Raw genomic sequence first — 21,674 nt, 5'->3', positions numbered from 1 at the left:
GTTCTGTTTCTGTAAATCATAAATAAATAATTATCCTTTGCTCCATCTAGATTTTTAGATATACTACATTTTTAGATAATTTTTGCATTATGTTGGGTTTAGATTCAATCCATTACACACTTTCAACAATTTCTTAGTATTATCCATTAAATGGTATTTAAACATGACCCAAACTAAGACGTTCTGGATTTTTTAAAGCAACAGGGCACTTTTGCCAAATATATCTTATCCAAAATTTACCACCATTTTTGTCCATCCAAAATTTACCACCATTTTTGTCCATTCATCCTTTCTCATGAATATGAATGAAAACACTATTTGGGAAATTACATTTCAGCATCATCTTTCTTTTTAAAATAGCCATGGATTTTAATTTTGTACCATCCATTCAGAGGACAGCACTAGCGTGAGGTGAGATTTTACATGATCTGTTGTTTTTATATGAACTGTTTTTGTTTCTTTCATCAATTGTTTTACTTCTTGTCATAGCAAACATTACAAGAGTTTCATTTATATTTCCAAAATGTAACAGTAAATGCATTTTCTTTCATAGGTCAATAACATACTTCTAGAAACTTATCAATTTGTTGTCCAAAATCTTTTGAAAGCCTTTGCAATTCCCCCTCTTATAGAACCAAATTATTCACTGCCGTAAATTGACTACACAAACTCAAAGGTGTTTTAAAGTTTTACCCCTCCCCCATTTCTACTACACTCACACTTACATCACGTCCAGGTCATCATTTTTGTGACCATGTGGTGGTATGCTTACTAAGTGCTTCTTGGAATGTAGTTACTTGCTCCTTTTGCCGTCTATTAGCACCAATGAGAAGTGCAGCAGCGCACATGTTCTGCCATATAAAGACCTGGGATCAAAACCCAAGCCCATCATCTTTTGAAACAGAAGCATGACTTCATCAATGAACACGACCCTATGCAATTCCGTCATCCTCATTGTTCAAGCCTGGCACCAGTACAGATGTTGACGTCTATGATGTGGGATCAGTAAGAGTCTTCTTAACGAATACCATGAGTGTTGGCCACTAGCCACCAATCAATGGCAATTGGTTGTAGTTGATATGGGAATATCCAGAGTGTCCTGAACATGCTGCAGAATGGAGGTGGAAGTGGCTTTCGGGTGTGCCACTGCTTGTCGGCGAATGCATCAATCCAAGTGTGCTGCTCTCACTCTGGCTGCACTGGCACCCCTTGAACTTGCTACATTTCCTTGTTCCAACCATCATTGCCACAACCAGTGTGCTGTGGACATGGCTAGGTATATGTCAGCTGAAATTGGCCGTATGGTTCAACCCGACCTTTTCGGTCCGATGACCATGCCTCTTGACACTTGCTTTCCGCGCTTTGCCCTAGCTGCACTACCGTCTGTCTGCTGCTGCTGCTGCTTTCTTACTACAAAGTTATCAAAAATGTAAACTTTTTCAAATACACACAATAAATGTGCCAACGTGTTTGTGGACACAATATGTTTACTGGAATAAAAGTTAAATTAAATATACCTTGACTGCCAAATTTCTTATTTCTTGTGGGTCGGCATTTCAGCGTTCTATAGCATCAAAATTCTAGCTGTTCATTGTAGATGCAATCACCTGCATTCTACTACAGAATCTATTACAGTTACTATTTTGAAATAGGGTTAATACATAATGAAACGAATTCTGATACAAGTTTATGCCATGACAATTTTTAATTTCTGCGTTTATATTCTCTCACTCGTGTTCTGCTAGTGTCTACTACGAAAAGAAAGAAAAAAAATTATACTGTGTGATCATCAATGATTTAAGTGCTTTGCAAGTAATCAGTGCTTTAACCATGCCTCTTGTAAAATCGTTTGTCTGCTGGAACTGCCTCTGTTGATGAAGACCTGCCATTCTGTATTACGTGCGTCCTCCAAGATAAGAACAAATTTTCTACGATGATTTCCCTAGTAGAAATAATGTCATAAAAATTGAAAATTCTGTTCCCTTATACCTTCTTCAACATGTGCTGATGAGCTGTGCATTTCACATCATTCACATAACTTGATGATATGCATCTACCCTGAAATGTGCATAATTTTTGGGCCACATCTTGATGCTTCATTTTCAATGTCTGTTAGTGTATAAATATATTCTGGCACTCATCAATGACAGTTTATTCACATAAATTCTGATTTGCAAGCATACAAGTACTAAGGAGCTTAGCTTGAAAGATTCCACTTGTTATGGTCCAGTCTTAATATATAAGGATGTGTTGGAATTTGCAGTTGAAAGAAATTCACAAAACACTGCTGAAGATTTGCCAAAAGTTTAACTCATCATTAACATTTAAAAGAACGTGACATTGTTATTAAGCTTGGAAGAAGAATGCTATATGAATGTATCAAAGAAGCCTGTTCTTCACTACTCTTTATGTATATGGGGAAGCTCATTTTTTATTTTTATTTTATTTTTTTTTATTTGTTTATTTATTTCACTGTCTAGTGATTGGTGATAAAAAGTGACTATTGATTCAAAGCTAAATAAATAATAATTGTACATATTGAAGGCTACAAACAAAGTCAATTTCTCTGTATTATCATTTGTACTGATGGAGTACGGCTTTAATTTCTCCGGCATAAAAGCTGGAGTACGGCTTTTAATTTTTTCTAAAAATGTGTATTTTGTATGATTCATAAAACCTAACTTTCTTCTTCTTTGGTGTTTGACATGCCTTTCTTTTTGTGATTATTCATTTTTTTAAATTTTGTTTTGAAATTAGAGACTTGTAACTCTCCCTCACATTTGAAAAATTAAAGTCTGTTGTATAATTTCCAATGTGATGTTATTAAAAACATTGTGAGAATTAGTAATAATTTTTTTTTTTTTTTTTAATTTAGAGATACTGTAATATTCTAAGAAGAGAAGATTTCTTGAAATTGATAATTTTAAGGAAAGATATGGCATTTCAAAACTTAAATATAATATTTGTAACTGAACAGTTAGAGGCCATTTTCTAAATATTACTTAATCTAGTTCAGTATAATAACAAAAACAAAAAAGTTTAAATCATTATGAGAAATATCAGATTATGACATAAAGACATGAAGTACTATATATAATATATTCTGGTGTATAATGCATACTTTCAATTTAAAAAAATAAGATCAAAATTTACTAGTGAGCAACATATGCTGGATGTGAAAATGATAGATTTAAAAATAAGGAAAAGTTGAACATACAAAAATTGGATATCTACATCTACCCTGTTTATTTTAAAGAAATGATATACCTTATGAACTTAAAAATTTTTGTTATCATATAATCTGAAAAGTTCATCATATTCATCTTCTGTTATATCTTCAGGCACATCACTGAATTCTGTTTCATCTTCATCACTGTTACTCTGATTTATAAGTAAATAATCATCTTTAAGTCTCTCTGGGTTGTTAGCTATACTTTGTTTTTTAAGTGACTTTTGAAATAGGGTTTAATTTCATTTCATATTTTTATAATTCTCTCATATACTATTTTTAGATTGGCATGATGCATTTGGCCTCCTTTTGTAAATGTTCTTCCACCTCTAACAATCATGTATTTTAAATTTTCTTTGAATGGTTTATTAATTTATACATCTAAAGGCTGAGCTTATGGTATTAATCTGGCTGGTAACATTGCCATGTCTGTATATCACTCTTTCAACATTTTCTTCGTATTATCCGTTAAATCGGATCTGAACATGTCCCAATTCAAAAGACTCTGGATTATTTAAAGCAACAGGACACTTTTGCCAAACATTTCTTATCCACATTTCCACACCCTTTTCTTCCATTCTTTCTTATCAATATGATTGAAACACCTTTTGGAAATTTACATTTTGACATTGTCTTTCTTTTAAAAATAGCTATGGGCTTTTAATTGTGTACTGACTGCCAAGCAGGAAAGCATTGCGGAGAAGTGAGATATTTCGTTACCTAATAAATGAGAATTTCTAATATATGAGAGTTTTATGTAAACTATTTTTGTTCTTTTCATGTAATTTTCCTATCATATCAAACATTGCTGGAGTTTCATCCATATTTCTAATATATGAGAGTAGATAATTTTTTTGCTTCCGTAGGTCAATAGCATACTTTTGGAAACTTTTCAGTTTGTTGTCGAACTCTTTCGTAAGCAGTTGCAAAATTTTTGCTTTTTTCATAGAATTAAATTATTTTGTGCCATAAATCGACTGCAACTCAAAGTTGCTTTGAATTTTTCACTTTTATTTGCATACTTTTTTGCCCACTTTGCAGCAAATAAATGTACACTGTTTCTTGCTACAATTAATATATTCTGACAATTTTATAGGATCCAGTTCACAATATTTTCTTGTAGGATAGACCATCTTATTACTGCTTTATGCAAAGCATATTTATTCTTTGGCATATTAATTATTGGGATATCATTTTTTTTCCACTCACATATAGAGCTTTCATCAACACCAAACATCCTTGCTGCAGCATGATTTTTATTTCCTTTCAGAAATTGAATGAGTTTGCACTTTTCAAATGCAAAGTCACTGTATTTGTTTTGTTAGCAGGAGCCATATTAACTACTAAAAGGAACACTAGATCAACTGTATTTTACCTAAAGCAAATGCAATTTGCCTTTGAAGTTCACTTCAAAATCATGGTTTCAAATGATTACACAAAGATAAAACATCTGACATTATATTGTTCCTCTTATTGCTTGTCAATTCAGTATACTGTTGTTCAAAAGCCTGGAAAAAATCTTCGAATGAATGACTTCAAAAGATAGGAGCATCGCACATGTGTCTTTCAGATTTCTTCATAAAGCAAAAGGTGCACATTATTTGCCAAGTATACCTAAAATTTAAAAAAGCAGTTTGAAATTACAGGTGCATGTTATATGTTAGAATGCATGCTAAATGAAATTGGCAAACTGACATCTTTCAACTGAATGAATGCAAGATTGCCACAGTCTGTGAAAATCAGTTTTTCACTTCATTCTTTTATTTATCAAGCATTTCTTTTTGTAGCATGATAGAGTCCGAGTGATTTATAAGTATGCTTTAGACAAGATACCCAAAGAAAACGCTCAAGAACTCTTCAAGAAATATACCATCCATGAGAAGAAATATGGTGATAGAGCTGGCATTGAAAATGTTATTGTAAGCAGAAGAAAATATCAATACGAAGAGGTATGTAGATATTAAATATTTTATTATCTTTCATTATTTGTTACTAAAAAATATGTATAAAGTTTTACATACAGTATGAAGTCTGAAATCCAAAGGTCCAGTATTCAGAATGATTTGAAATTCAGACCTGGGTATTCAGCAAGTAATAGAGTAGAACAGCGGTTCTCAACCTTTTGACTAACGCGTATCACCTAAACAAAAATTGAAAACCTTTAGTACCACCACTACAAAGTACTACTACCACTTTTGAACAAAGCTCAGATCACATAAATTTAGGAGTGTTAGAGAAAAAACTCAGGATGTTGGGGTTTTAATTTTTCAATTTAATAGTTAAAAATACTTTGCGTACAACCGGTTGAGAACCCCTGGCCTAGAATGTAGATCCATAATTGAAGAGGAAGATTCCTGATTGTGTAGAATGTTAAAATGTTGAATTCGTAAAGACTAGGAAATCTGGCAGTTGAGGCATATTAGGCCCATATCACACGCCGTTTGTTTCACACGAACAACTGTTTCGGGCAATTTTTCTGCCTGGTTTACTATTGAAAGAAAGACACGTGACTTTTTCCTTCCTTCCCAAAAAAATTGCAGGTTGTTCGTTTTCAACCAATCAGCTATCAGCTTGTTTGTAATGCGGAACCAGTTTCCCCTGCGTTAACCCCAAAGCGATATGTGTTGATTTGGCTATTGTGACAAAGCAGAAAAATTGTTCCAAACAGTTGTTCTTCTGAAACAAACCGACGTGTGATAGCAGCCTTAAACATTCATTTGAGGTCAATTCACTTGACACTCTTGTCGTGCTATTCAAGAACATTTACATTTTTGATTCTGTTGCGATAGGAAGAGCAAAGCAAAATAGCGTTATTACAGGAAGAGAGGAAGAAGCTAAAGTGCACAATATCTAATGAGGAAGCTTACCAAGAGAAGGCTTTGGTTTAGGTTAGAAAGGTTTCTATTCTCAGTTTGAGTTCAGGTCCCGAATTAGCTACATCATGTTAGCCATGTAGCATAGATTGATCTAGAAATAACGCAGTCCAAAAAAATTACTACGATTTTTAGAATAGAGAGTGGAAATACTCGAATTATAAATAAGGGATTACAAGGCTTTTGATATATTATATCATAAAGCTAATTTATATATTTTTATTTCACATATAATGTAAAATAAAAATATAATTTTACATCTAATGTAAGATAAAAAACACACTGCTCAATATTGAAAATGCAACACCGAGAAGGAGTGGTCAGAAAGTGATGAAATTTGGGAAAAAAGACAGAAAGCAGCAATAAGTGATCTTTATTTCAAAATGATAGTCAGAATATAGAGCAAGAATGGCGTTGGCTCAGTAGGATGTAGGACCACCGCGGACATCGATGCACGAAGAAACACATCTAGGCATAGAGTCAATAAGAGTGCGGATGGTGTCCTGAGGGATGGCTCTCCATTCTCTTTCAACCATTTGCCACAGTTCGTCTTCTGAACAAGGCAGGGGCAGAGTCTGCAAACGGCATCCAATCACATTCCACACATGTTCGATTGGTGACAGGTCAGGAGAGTACGGTAGCCAGGGAAGCATCTGTATACCTCGCAGAGCATGTTGGCAGATGCGAGCACTGTGTGGTCGAGCGTTATCCTACTGAAAAATTGCATTAGGTAGCCTCTGAAGGTAGGGAATTGCCACTGGCCGCAGTACATTATCCAAGTATCATTGGGTCGTCATAGTGCCCCAAACCATTATGCCACTCTGTCGTGCGGTGGGGTGTTCCACAGTTACTACTGCAATAGATCTATTTCCACGTTGATGCCACACACGTATGCAGCAACTGTCACTAGATAAACAGAAGTGTGACTCGTCTGAGAATACGACGTTTCGTCATTCTGTCATCCACATCGCTCCAGTCCGGCACCATTCTAAACCTTGGCGTCTATGCTGTGGGGTCAATGGCAGTCTTCTTAATGGATGCCGTGAATGCAGACCACATACAACCAATCGACGGGAAATGGTTCTGGTCGACACAGGAACATCCAGGGTATCTTGCACATGCTGCAGAATCGTGGTACAAGTGACCTGCGGGACCGCCACAGCTTGTCGGCAGATGCGTCGATCCACGCTTGCTGACGTCACTCTGGCTGCACCTGCACCCCTCCTTGTTCCAACCATGTTCGCCATAGCCGATGCACCGTGCTCGCATCCATGTGGGTATCAGCTGCGATTTGACGTAAGGACCAACCAGCCCTTCTCATTCCAATCACCATACTCCTCGTAAAATCGTCTATCTGGCTGGAAGTGCCTTGTTTGATGGCGGCCTGGCATTCTCTTGTATTTCACATATGCTCCGAGACAAAAACCAACTTTCTTCGATAATTCGTCTGGCAGAAATAACGACACGAATATAGCCCATAGTGCATGTTCCTTCCCTTATATCTTACTTTACGTGCGTCGGAGAGCTGCTCATTTCACATCATTCGTATAACTTGGTGACGTGTGTCTACTCAAACATATTGTATGCATGTGCATTTTTTTACTGTTGTTGTATGTATACTCAAAAATTTGCTGAAAATGTGTTAAATCTACCTATTATCAAAACTGGGGGGGGGGTTAATAACCAGAAAGTATGAACAAATGGGAATTAAGAATTAAATTATCTTAAGATGATATCAAAGATGAAAAAGTACCCAATACAGCTTTGAATAGCATTTCACTTCTTTTGGGAAGAAGCCACCCTTTTGGTTTAGTGGTCAGGCAGATGTACAGCAAGACTGAAGTGCCAGGGTTTGAATCCCAAAGAAGGCATAGTTGTAACTGTTTGTCCCTTCATAGGAGGCAATGGTAACCGCCTATTAGGTGCCTCCACATTAAAAAAGCCAGCACTTCCGGTCGTAGGAGTGGCTAATGCTGAATACGCAAATGCCCACCATTGGATTAAAAAAAAAAAATTCTTTTAAGAAGTACATTTTTTGCTCAAATATTTCAAAGAATATATGTACCTTCATTTTATAAATGAAAGAAGTTGTTACAAAAACTTACCATGGAAAAATAAAAACAAGCAATAGAATTTTTTTTTTAAAATTTAAATTAAATATTTGATTAGTTATCGAGTTTTTATCAGCTATATTTTGAAAAATAAGGCATTCAAAAACCTTGTCTAAATTTATACTTTAATCATGCTATCTCAGAGCATTCTAAAAACTTTTTTTTTACTTAAAACTGACCTTTTTATTTTACGAATTAATTTTGTTTATTAGTTGTGTGTCATATAAAAAAGATTAAATTGATTTTTAAAGTTAATTTCAATACATATTTTTTAAGGTTCTAATTTAGTGAAATAATCTCTGTTTTGTATTCAGCCATTTTTCTGTTTCAAAAACTTATGATCACTTAAACATTTTCAGGAAGTGAAAAACAATCCTCTTAATTATGACAGTTGGTTTGATTACTTACGCCTGATGGAAAGTGAAGATAATATTGTAGCAATCAGAGAGGTGTATGAAAGAGCAATAGCAAATGTTCCTTTAAAGAAGGTAGGAATATAATCTTTGCATTAATTACAAATATTATGTTATTTAATTTATTTTTATGGTATACAAATTAATGTAATGCTGGATGGATTGTAGAGATATGACAATTGTCGTAACATTTTTATCATGGATTGAAGCAGATATATATCCGAGCATTATTAGAAATAGGAAGAGGATGTATCGCATTTCCCTAAAATATATTCATGTCTTCAAAATTATGTTGGAAAGATGGTTCTCATTACAATTAATGTCATAGGAAATATTTTCTAGTATAATCCAGACATAAGTTTATTTAGGATATTGTGTGCAGATACTTATCTGGCAACTCGTAATGCCACCAAGAAATATTTGTTGTAACGAAGGTATGCAAATGCCTTCAAAAATGTATTCCACTTCTTTGATTATTTTTGCCAGTGTTGCTACTACAAATTATGACTGTATGGAAATTTAAGAGTTTTAGCCTAGAAAATGTTAACTATAGAGAATGGGGCATAAGTGCATTCCCTCCATAGTATCAAAAATGATGTAAAGTGGTTTCCTCCTTTAATGATTCAAATACAGCTTTGTTTAAATGTGAAATGTTTAAATATGTATACCACAAGAGCCACTCTTTATTTGCTTGAATTATATTGATTTTATATACAGAGGATATGTACTCAGGGTTCGTAGCGGTCCTTACAAGTGCTTATAAGTCCTTATATTTGAAAATAAAATATAAAGGCCCTTATAGGTGCTTACTTTTTCTTTAAAGCCCTTATTTTTTTGTTTTTAGTGCTTATTTTTTGCTTTTAGTGCTTTTTTTTTAATCCTTTGTTTTTAATGAACGCACATTTTTCCCCTGTACCAAAGCCGAAACTAAATAAACAACTTTTCTTCCTTATATGCAACGTCAGATGGTGAATCATACTCCCGGAAATTGCTTTCCCCCCTTCCTCTGCATTAACGTAACCTATGGTGCACGCGAGAGTACAGACAGGTGCACGTCGTTCTATTGGCCAAAGAATTGCGAAAACGTAGAAAATTCCGGTACATTCGTTATTCTTTTCCACCCATCCAAATACTACACACGTTTGAATTTCTATCAAGATTTTAATAATTTGCATTCTCGTTCCGCGTGGTCCGTTCATATTCGTGTTTATTATGATCGTTATGCTTATATTATGAGCATATGTATGAATATTTATAATAATATAGTTGCAGTAACTGCTGAAGTATAGATAAACTTCCAAAAATGGGTGTGCTTTTACACAGATTAGCTTTCTAAGGAATAATATTCGGAATGGCGTAAATAAAAGGAAAGTAATCGAATAGTCAAAATAATTTCATTTTTGTCAATACATTATACAGTACGGAGATTGGGAGTTTCTCCGCAAAATCTCTAATATTGAAGCAGCGGACTTTTTTTTTTTTTTTTTGTCACTGTCCAATCTGGATTGAATAGGACTAAAAGTTTTTGTGGTCTACCCAACCCAAGCGAAGATTGATTCTATTCCGGAAATTTAATACAGTCTATTGAAAATTTGAATCAGAAACACTCCAGATTAGTAAGTCTCTTTCTTTTCCTTTATTTAGTTCTTTATTCTCCGAATACCGGCAGGTGTTGATTCCGATTGCATAATATCACATATGGAAGAATTACATCGCACGTATTGCACAATAACATTTGCTCTATTTTGCATTGATAATTAATTTTGATTTTCAGTCTGAGATTTGTTTATGAACACTTAAAAGAGTTTTACTGTGTTTTCTAAGCAGAATATTGCTCAGTTCCATTGGTTTTTATATGATGCACATATCGAAATGTCAAAATCATTTATTTAGCCTAAATTTAAATCTAAAGAATGGCTACAATCTCCCCCACTCCTCTTTTTCCAGTTACTATCCGGAATATTCGGGAATTTTCGAGTATGCGGGTTAGTTAAGCTTTTAATGTTAAAGGATGACTGAATGAAGCAATTTCCCGTCTTCTGATTTCAGAAATGTGCTTCTTTTTTGCTTAAATTACTTTGCTTGGGATATATGTTAAGGGAAAACTGTTATGCAATGAAAATTTAGAAAATGTTCAGAATTTTGATTTAAGTTAAATTATTTAAATATTAATATGAGTGGGAAAATAAATTGTATTTATTATTAGGTGCCAAATGAATACAATTAATATGGCTTATTATTATTTATAATTTTCAACGGAAATATGATCATTAAATTTTGTAATATAGTTTAGTTCTGCATAGTTTTTTTTCTCTCATTGTAAACTAATTCTGTAAATTGAACTGTCATTTAAAATTTTAAAAAAAAAAGGTAATTGTTTTCCTTTGTTGAGGTAATGCTCATTCTCTTAATAAATATTGCATTGCTCATATTTTAAATTACAAGTGTAATTTTTCTTTTAAGGTTATGTAGTTGTGTATAATGTAATTAGACAGGTGCTTATTTTTTCCTTAAAATGTGCTTGAGAAGTGCTTATAAGTGCTTATTTTTTTAACTAGAATGTGGCTATGAACCCTGGTACTGTAAAAGTGTTAACAGTGAAAATACAGTCAAAAGTCGTTAATCCGGACTCGTCGGGACTTCGGCGATTCCGGATTATCGATTTTTCCGGATTATAGATCATCAGTTTAAATCTGGTAAGATGGCATGCAGAAATTACAAAATTAAAAATATGAAACCGTAATTTATGAAATAAAGAACAATTATGATCTAAAGGGTATCAAAATTTACAAAAAGAAAAAGCTTAATATTTATTTGTTTAGTTTATTAAACATTTCCTTCAATGTAAGTTGCTTCGTTTTTTATGTGATAATACTTCCTCTTTCATTCTATAAACAGACATAATTTCTTGTTCAGTTACAAAGTTCTGCTGTTCAAGCCCTATAATTGCTGTGTTGAGAATACCGACTAATTTGTCAATCGAAATGTTTTCGTTTTCAATAACCTCTGGGTCACTTTCTTCACTATCGGAAGCGAATTGTAATGACGAGGAACTTGATTTAAATCATATCAAAGACAGAATGAAATACTACGGTATGGAATTATAAACCAAATAAAATAAAATCATCTGCCCTGAAGATAAGGATAGTGCTGACAGATCAACTTCTAATCCCCTGCGTGAAATTGATAAACAGATTTCGGATCTCAAAACATACTTTCACTTTGTAGATACAAATTACATATTAGTAAATATATATCGGAACTTCTATTTGACATAATCTTTCTAATCTATCATAATCTAATAATGACGTTTCTGCCCCCCCTCCCCCTCTGCCGCAGAGCAGCGTGAAATTGATAAACAGATTTCGGATTTCAAAACAAACTTTCGCTTTGTAGTAAATATATATCGGAAATTCTATTTGACATAATCGAAAGTTCAAGCTTACTTTTATAAAATTGCTCTAACAGTCTGTAAAAAATAATAAGCCGGATCCAATTCGAAGATTAAGGAACAACGCAATCGGCAACATTAACTGAATTAGATAACTTTAGCTTAGCGTATAACTCCGTTACAATTTAAACGCGCATGCGCACAAACATATTCGCAGCCGTAAGGGTCTTACGCGCTCTCGTAAACGCCTGTGCGCATGCGTGAACGCGACGCATGCGCAGAAAGTTTGTAGCTTTGAGGTCCGGATTATAGATCATTCCGGATTATGGGTGTCCGAATTAACGACATTTGACTGTATGGATAAATTATTTGTTTATGATGAGCATGGGTTGAGACGAAGCTATAATGAACAAGAGTATGCTGTAATTTTAATCTGAGCTTATTCTTTTTGGTTATTTGCATTATTATTTAGATATTAACCAAAGTAAGGACCGTAACGAGGAAATTTGTCAATACCCTGTTATTTATTATAATTAAATTTGACTCTGTCATGATGATTTTACTCTTGTCAGTTTGTGAAAATATTTATGAATTAGATGATATCTTATAAATTTTAATTGGTAACTATGTGTTATATAATTGTTTTTAAGATCTTTCTTCATTTATTAATTGTGGGCAAAAAGCTGAAACATATTTATATAGAACTTCTTTTAATGACTTGAAATTTGTAGGATGTTGTCCTAACAATCCTTATGAAACAAATGATAAGTGTAGTTATTTAATGAGACTTGCAATTCTAAAATATGAAAGTCATGACTTGCAATTCTAAAATATGAAATCATGCAAAATTAAAAATATGTATGTATAGGATAAAAGGTACTGGCGGCGATACATCTATTTATGGATAAATTATGCTTTGTTTGAAGAGTTACAAGTTAAAGGAGTGGAAGAAGATCGAACAAGAGAGGTATACCAAGCATGTCTGAAATTAATACCTCATAAAGTATTCACCTTCGCAAAGATATGGCTCCTGGCAGCTCAGTATGAAATTCGTGAAAAAAACTTAACTGCAGCAAGGAAGCTTTTGGTAATTATAAATACATTTAATTTAAAATATTCAGTGCTGGGATTAAAATAGCATACTTCTAAACTGACTCTTCTGATCTGATTGGAAATTAAACTTCTTTATTAGTGCACTTGATGTTCACTTTATTTATAAAAAATGTATTATAGTGTATATTCTCCATTAGTAAGTAAAGTGTAATATTTTATACACTCACTTCCAAAAGTTAAGCACGGAGGGGAAAATGCTAATTTCCGGAAGCCAATTAGAATTGAAGAGGGTGCAATTCGCTGCAGAGGTAGATGGAAGTATGCAAATATGTTAGGTAACAGCCAATCGCGCTTTCATGTCAAGAAATATGCAAAAAAGACAGTCTTTTAAGAAGCCAGCTTTATGAAGGGTTACAGAAGTTGATTGTAAGTGCTGATAGAAGGTGTTTAAAACTTTCGTACAATTTGTTTTCAAGGCATATGTGTTTCTATGATTTCCAGGAGACGAATGGAAGATTCTGAGCTCTGGCGTGCTGTTGGGCGCTTAGAAGCAGGACAGTCAATCACAGGTGTTGCTCTTTTCTTTGGTGTTCATCATTCTGTAATTTCACGTTTATGGAAACAATTCCAAATGACACAAACAGTTGCCCAAAGGCCCGTAGCCAATCGCCAAAGGGTTACAACACCGCAGAAGATCGATATATTGCTGTTGTAGCTAAGCAGAATCGCAGAGCGACCTCCACACGTGTGACATCTATGGTTACAGCGTCCATTGGTAAGGTGATATCTGCAACTACTGTATGCCAATGATTACATATGAGTGGACTGTAAGCCCGGGTACCTCGAGTTTGTGTTCCTCTATGTGTCCAATCAAGAGAGGCACGATTACAGTGGTACCGGGAACATGTCAATTGGAATGTTGTCTGACTGGGACAGTGTCATGTCAAGATGAGTCAAGATTTGCTCTGGAGCCAGATGGCAAGCATATAAGGGTATGGCGTGAACAACGAACACGCAATCAGACCCAAAACATTACCGAACATCACGCATTCCGAGGCGGACGCATTATGGTATGGGCAGGGATTTCATTAGGATACCGCACCGACGTGCACATCTTTAAACGGGGTTCTCTGACGGCTGTCCGCTATCGAAATGAAGTTCTAGAACCCATTGTAAGATTGTACGCTGCAGCAGTTGGCCCTACTTTTGTTTTAATGGACGATAATGCACGTCCCCATAGAGCTGACATCATTGATGTCTACCTGGAGAGTGAAGAGATTGCACGTATGGCATGGCCAGCATATTCTCCCGACCTTAATCCCATTGAAAATCTTTAAACTTTGTATACAGATGAGGAGGATCACATACCCTATTAATGCCTTTTTTTTTTTTTTTTTTTTTTCATTTTATGCTGTTTATTTTCATTTTATACATAATTCTGTTTGTCTCCAGTATGTCGTTATCTGATAACGTACAAAAATTTAATATTGTTTCCATTTCTGTATATAATTATTGATTTTGTTTTATGCATAAATATATATGCTACTTTCCTGCCGAATTTTGTGTGAATCAAAACAGTATTTGTTGACTTTTTTTGCATTTTACATCTTCAGGCTTAACTTTTGGAAGTGAGTGTATTTGTGCACATATTTTATTAAACAGAATTAAAATAAATTTTGCAAATTTCATTATTTTTTTTTTATTTAAGATTGATGATTATTCTTAAAATTGATAACTGTTTAGGGATACGAATAGCGATGGACAGAATCCTGTAAGTTCTTAAATCTTGAATTCTAATGTAGCAAAACTTTCGAGTACCATATTTCAAAATTCCAGCGTATTTCGAGTACCATATTGAAATTGTGTTGCTGAATGGGGTAGCTGCCCCATTCAGCATTTTGTACATTATTACAAGACTTTAAATGATAATGTGTTGCTCCAGAGCATAATCTGTATTTGATGAGGGGGGAGAAATCATGTTCTTAAAAAACACAGGTATATTTATTAAGAAAATACAAATAAAGTATATAAAAATTATTGAATCTTGATATTCATTTTCTGAGTATAATTTCATTAGAAAACTTTCAGCAACAGTTCAAAATTCAACAACCACGGTTGAATCATTCAAATGGTAAATAACTGGAGTCATGTATTACACAGATCACAGATTATATACAACATGGTATTAATTGCGAAAATTTTCCATAGTCTGTTAGTCATGAGTTATCTATGACCAAAATTATTGAGATGATTTAAGGATTAATTTCAAGAAAGCACTGAGCATTGATTATTTCAAAATTCCAGCGTATTTCGAGTACCATATTGAAATTGTGTTGCTGAATAGGGTAGCTGCCCCATTCAGCATTTTGTACATTATTACAAGACTTTAAATGATAATGTGTTGCTTCTAATGAAAATTTCAAAACTTAAAAGTTTAGAGAGCTGTTCAAATTTTTATTTAAATCAAATTTTTGTTTGATACTGTGTATAAATAAAAATTATGTGAATAAATATTAATGAAATATACATTTCACTAAATTTTAATTACACTAATTATATTAAATTATACATTAACTGTTCAAAATATAAATCAAATATCACTATTTATTATAAATTGTATCTTTTTCTTCTCTGTATATCTTTACGTAATTCAGTCTTGGTTACAGGATCATTTTTATTGATTCGTTAGGCTAACCTTGTAATGACATTTGATTGTATGTATCTAGTGTATTTTTAATATAAAATTTATTTGTGATATAAAAGTTTATCTACTTATTAAGAATTTTCTATGCTCTCTATTTAAATGCCACTGTCATTATTTATATGCTTCTTTAACATTTCTGGTGCTTAAATGGAGGAGGTACTGAATATGGTCGCATACTTTCAGATATATAAGATTCTGCCCAAAACATCAATTAATTTAAAGAATTTAATGAGCTGTGCATTGATGTTTGTAAAAGGTAATGGCAGTCTTTGAAATTTTGCTGTAATTAAAAATATTAAATGAGTTTTGAATTTTTCGGTAAGCATACTGCTGAGTTCTAATAATTTCTGTATACAGAATGCTATGAACATCATTATGATGAAACTTCTGTTCTCTGTTTTTAAATATGTACATCTCTGAGTTTCTCCATTATAATTCCCTACTTTGTTTTACTCATATGATGAGTGAAAATAAAGATAAAAGTAAAGGAGCATTTTGAGACAAATATAACATGAAATTACCTCATATTTATTTTATCTTTTCTTTAATATTTTTATGTAGAATATAATGTCATAATGCATTAATTTTATGTAGGATATAATAGACATTTCTTATCTGATGAAAAAATGTTTGCACTTTTTCCTGTTTAATTCAAAGTTTTTGATAAGGAAATAAACATTGCAATCTCTTAACAGTGGTTTTAATCAAATTCTTATTGCTAAAATTATGTGTTATGATATGGATACTAACATTGATATAGATAAAATATTATAATGTACAAATTTTTGATAATTTATGCTGTTAATATTTAATTTCTGAGTATGTCTGTCTATCTAGATAAGTATAATAAAGCAAAATATTTTTTAGACATATATTCATTTAAGCATTTCATATATTTTCAGGGCACTGCTATTGGAATGCGTCCGAAAGACAAGCTGTTCCGAGGTTATATTGATTTGGAAATCCAGTTAAGAGAGTTTGATAGATGTCGTATTTTGTACCAGAAATTTTTAGAATTTGCACCAGAAAACTGCACCACTTGGATGAAGGTGAGTTATTAAAGCATATATCCTACTCTTATCATTTTGTTGGGATGCTCAATATGTGTTGTTGTTATTATTATTATAACAGTGTTTGTAATTTCAGTAACTTTTATAAATTATTTCTGCAACTTTAGCTTTTTTGCATATTTTAGGGGTGGCCAACTGCGGCTCTTTGAAGGATTATTTGTGGCTCTCGATAAATGTACCTTTTCATTTTTGTGTTATTATATTTTAAAAAGTTATTATCGTTCCGGATGTGTTTCAAAATGTCTTTTAAATTACAGTCAACAAATATGAAAGACTAAGTGCAACGTTGTAACAAATTTCTTTTCCTTCCATCGTCTATTATTTTCTGAATCCATTTGAAATTAACATAATTCAAGGTGAGTTTTCCATTTACAATATAATTATGACCCAAAAAGCATCTGGAGAATTAGAATTAATAGTGATGCAAGAAGATCAAGCTCTACAATTAGAATATAAATCAATGGCGATTACTGAATTTTGGAAATTTGTACCAGAATCGAAGTATTCTGAATTAAAAAAGGCTGCTTGTCGAATTATTTCAATATTCGAAACAACTTACTTATGTAAATCAATTTTGTCGTGTATCCTTTAGTGGGTAATTATTTCACAAGATACACTCTTTTACTCTACATGCTACTTTTATTATATATACAAAATATATCATAATCTGATACACACTTATATCTACAGCTATTCATAATTACAGCTACTCACATTCCAATCCTTTTCTAATTACTGCGTATGCTTCGATGCTTGGCGCTATGCCAGCATTTAGTCCAATTATGATATATATGATATACACATTGATAGTTCTCGATATACCATATCCCTCCCCCTTTATCATAACTGCAGTTTGTCTGGGGGATGTCGAATTCTACTGGACCGACGCAAAGGTTGTGGCACTGCTGGTTTCTTTGGTAACCTGGTTGTATCAGCAGCAGGTCCGGTTCATGGAACATCTCGTACAACCTTGGACTCGAAGGATGACACAGACTCATCTGCCTGGTGGGTATTATCTTTGGATGGTTCTGGAACTCCACTCTTATCAGGCTCTTTGGAAATCACGAGAGCTGGAGGTAGACGTATAAACCTCTCATCTATTATGGTTCCTCCATTACGCATCTGATCGACATGTCGTCGCCATAGCTGACCATCTACATTTATGGTGTAATGAAGCTGTCCATCCTTGGATTAGACTGTTCCAAATCTCCATCGTCTATCACCTTGGTGATAATTTCTTACTGCCACTCTATGTACTACTCTAAATCCTCGGTTTGCAAACTCGTAGGTTCCTTTTCGAACTTTGTCTTCCACCCTCCTTTTGAGATCTGGTCTCAATAAATCTATTCTTGTTCGAATTTCCCTCTTCAGCATTAGCATTGCAGGGCTCTGTAGAGTAGTTAAATTCGGAGCTTTCCTATATTGCATCAAAAATGTACTGAGTTTTTGTCTCGAAATTCCTGGATAATTTTGCGTTGTTCTTAAAGATTGTTTTACTGTAAACATATACCGTTCAGCCTGCCCATTACTAGATGGTTTAAATGGTGCTGTAGTTTTGTGTTTGATTCCATTACTCTGTAAAAATATCTTAAACTCATCTGAAGTGAACTGTGGCCCATTATCAATTGGTAATCTGAATTGTGCAAAAAAGTCCCATAAACATTCTATTGTTTTGAAAGTCGAGCTTGATTTCAATGGATTGGCTTATAGCTATTTTGAGTGAGCATCGATGATTATCAAAAACATATGCTCAAAAATAGATCCTGCATAATCGATGTGAATACATTCCATTGGAGTGCTTGGGTACTCCAATGATGAACTTTTACCGTAGGAGGATCTGTTTTATATTTTGCACATTCAGAACAGTTTTTGGAAGTATTTTCGATATCTTTATCTATATCATTCCAAAATATGTAAGATCTAGCAACTGTTTTCATCTTTACAGTCCCTAAGTGTCCATGGTGCAACCCTTTCAAAACATTATTACGGTATCGTTTTGGAATACAAACGTGTTGACCATACATTATACAGCCATCTTGGAGACTGTATTCTATCTCCCTTCCTTTCAATTCACTGCTGCTTTGAGGTATTCGTAGCAGAGGACCGAGTTCAGGATCTATTTCAGTTTCTTTAGCCAAATCTCTGGCCGTGATTGGAAGAGTTTCAATCTGCTGTAATTGAAAAATAGAACTGAAGAGACAATTGCTCTGAGTTCGTCAGCAATCGTGACAGAAAGTCAGCATTACCATGCTCGTTTGTTTTTCGGTAAATAATATCGAATTGGAATGATTGTAAAGCCAAAACGTAATGTAGGAGTCTTGTTGCTGCCAAAACTGGCATGGCTTTCTTTGAGCCAAAAATTGCAACAAGAGGTTTATGATCTGTAATTAATGTAAATTTTCTGCCTTTTAAGTAGAGAAAAAATTTTTTTATTCATCAAATGATTGACAAAGCATCTTTATCGGTTTAAGAATACTTTTTCTCTGTTTCAGTCAGTCTCCTTGAAGCATATGCACCTTTCGGTTCCATCAGGAAGTTTGTGAGAAAGTACCGCACCTAACCCGACTGGTGATGCATCAGTTGCCAATGTTAAGGGCAATTTTGGATCATAATGCATCAAAAATTTTTGTGAACACAATTCTTTTTTAATGTTTAGAAAAGCCTCTTGGCAATCCTTCGTTCAAAGCCATTTTGAGTTTTTCTTAGTTAATTGATATAAGAGATTTGCGATTGTCGCTAATTTAGGGCAAAATTTTCCATAATTAACCAATCCCAAAAAGCTTTGAATTTTCTGGACATTTCTGGGTCTTGGGGCTTTTGCAATCACTGATATTTTTTCATCAGTTTTATATAAACCATTAGCATCAATTTTATGACCTAAAAATTTTATCTTATCCTGAAAAAATTTACTTTTCTATAAATTTAATTTTAGTCCATGAGTTTTACATTTCTCGAAGAAATTTTTTAAAGTATTTAAATGTGTGTCATCATCCATAAAGACCTTGCACTCTTCTATTTGGTGGAATAGTCTGTCTACATAATGTTGTCAGATTGCAGGTGCTGCATTTAGCCTGAACATTAATCTCTTACACTTATATAATCCATTCTGTGTATTTATTGTTAGCGATTTTCGAGTCAGGGTGTACTTTCATTTGTAAATAAGCATGTTTAAAATCAATTTTTGAAAAATGCTTTCCCCCACTCAAACATGAAAATATTTCCTCTATGGTCGGCAAAGAGTGTTAATGTGTAACAATATTTAGTTTTACTGTCACCAAGTAGTCGGCACACAATCGTATAGAGCCGTCCGGCTTAATTACTGGTACTGCTGGAGTTGCCTATTCAGAAGTTTCAACCTTTTTGATTATACCCTCTTTTTCTAAACGATCAATTTCTTCATCTATCCAGCCCTTTAACGCAAATGGTACTTGCCTAGCTCTACAAAATTTTGGTGAAACATTTGGCTTCAATTCAAGTTGAACCTCATATTTTTTTCTCTCTCCTTATATTCCATCAAAAATCTCCTTATATTGTTCCAATAATTTATTTAAACTACTCTTTTGAGAGATAGAAATTGGCTATATTGAGGACCAGTCTAAATTTGTTTCTGAAAGCCATTCTCTACCAAATATTGTATCAAGGTTTTCTTTAACAATGTAAAGATTTAAGTTTTTATTTTGACCTTTATATTCTACCTTAACTGTAGTAAATCCTAAAGGTATCAGTTTTTCTCCGTTATATGTTCTAAATACCAGACTTGTATTTTTAATTTTCTTTTTTGAGATTTGCCGGAAATTTTTTAAACTCGTTACCAATACTGCAGCCTTTGTATCCAGTTCAATTACTAGCGATTTTCCTTCTTTATTCATTTGAACCATTATTGGCGGTTTCCTATTTTTCACCTCACTGCAATGTATGCTGTTTATAGGAACTTTGTTTTCATTTCCTACATTTAATTGTTTTTGTTTCACTTTCATTTTTTCAGCGTTTTTAGCATTGTAGCATGCTCTGTCAATGTGCCCGATTTTTGTACAAAATATGCAGATACTTGTCATAAATTTACAAGAATTTCTATCATGGTCAGTCCCCATACATCGCGAACACATTTTCCCTTTAGCTCTCATAGCTGCGAAGTTTTGTTTTTCAAACTTTTGTTTTGGAACAACTGACTTAGAATTTGCTTTATTCCTGGCACTAAATTCCTTGATTTCTATTGGTTTCCCAATTATTTCATTTGCACCTTTTAACGCTTTTTCCATTGCCAAAGCTATATTTAAAGTATAATCTAAACTGATATTATCCTGCTCAAAAATTCTATCCAGAATAGCCCTATCTCTTAGCCCACTAACAAATACATCCCACAACATCGTATTTAACATACTCGGATCATAAGCACACAATATGGCAAGTGACCTTAACTCTGCCATATACACACTAATTGTTTTCCCCTTATGCTGCTTTCGATTTAAAAATACATGCCTGCTGGGAATTATAAGTGGCTTAGGATTTAAATGATTTCTTAATGTTGTTTTTAGCACATCATAATCTTTATCGAAAGGATTATCAGGAGCCAGCAAGTTTTTTTAAGAGACTATACATTTTTCTGGACAAACTAGAAATCAATACTTTTCAACGCTTATCCTGTGGAACATTTTGTATATCTAAATAACTTTTGAATCTCTCTAGAAACGAGTCAAACTGTTCTTCGTGTTCATTATATTTTCAAACTGAACTGAAAGTTTCGAATTGTCCATTTGTGGAGTAATAACTGAAGTAAGTCTCTCCATTAGAGCTCTATTCTGCACTATTAACTCAGTTACAAGCTGCTCC

The 21,674-nt window shown here is 33.5% G+C and overlaps 1 protein-coding gene across 1 annotated transcript in view; it reads left to right on the top strand.

Annotated features, from left to right (window-relative positions):
* Nucleotides 1-21,674, top strand: part of crn (pre-mRNA splicing factor crn) — a 61,356-nt gene that overhangs the window by 27,051 nt on the left and 12,631 nt on the right. The window contains exons 8-11 of the mRNA XM_085814486.1: nucleotides 5,017-5,178; nucleotides 8,573-8,701; nucleotides 12,886-13,104; nucleotides 16,677-16,823. Coding sequence (XP_085670612.1) covers nucleotides 5,017-5,178; nucleotides 8,573-8,701; nucleotides 12,886-13,104; nucleotides 16,677-16,823 — 657 coding nt within the window. The remainder of the gene's footprint in view (nucleotides 1-5,016; nucleotides 5,179-8,572; nucleotides 8,702-12,885; nucleotides 13,105-16,676; nucleotides 16,824-21,674) is intronic.

Source organism: Stegodyphus dumicola, chromosome 4 (assembly GCF_044657685.1).
Source record: "Stegodyphus dumicola isolate Sdum_Otavi_A_Nest chromosome 4, ASM4465768v1".
Taxonomy (NCBI): domain Eukaryota; kingdom Metazoa; phylum Arthropoda; class Arachnida; order Araneae; family Eresidae; genus Stegodyphus; species Stegodyphus dumicola.
The sequence above is the reverse complement of the archived record's forward strand: the minus strand, read 5'-3'. Positions and strand labels throughout refer to the sequence as shown.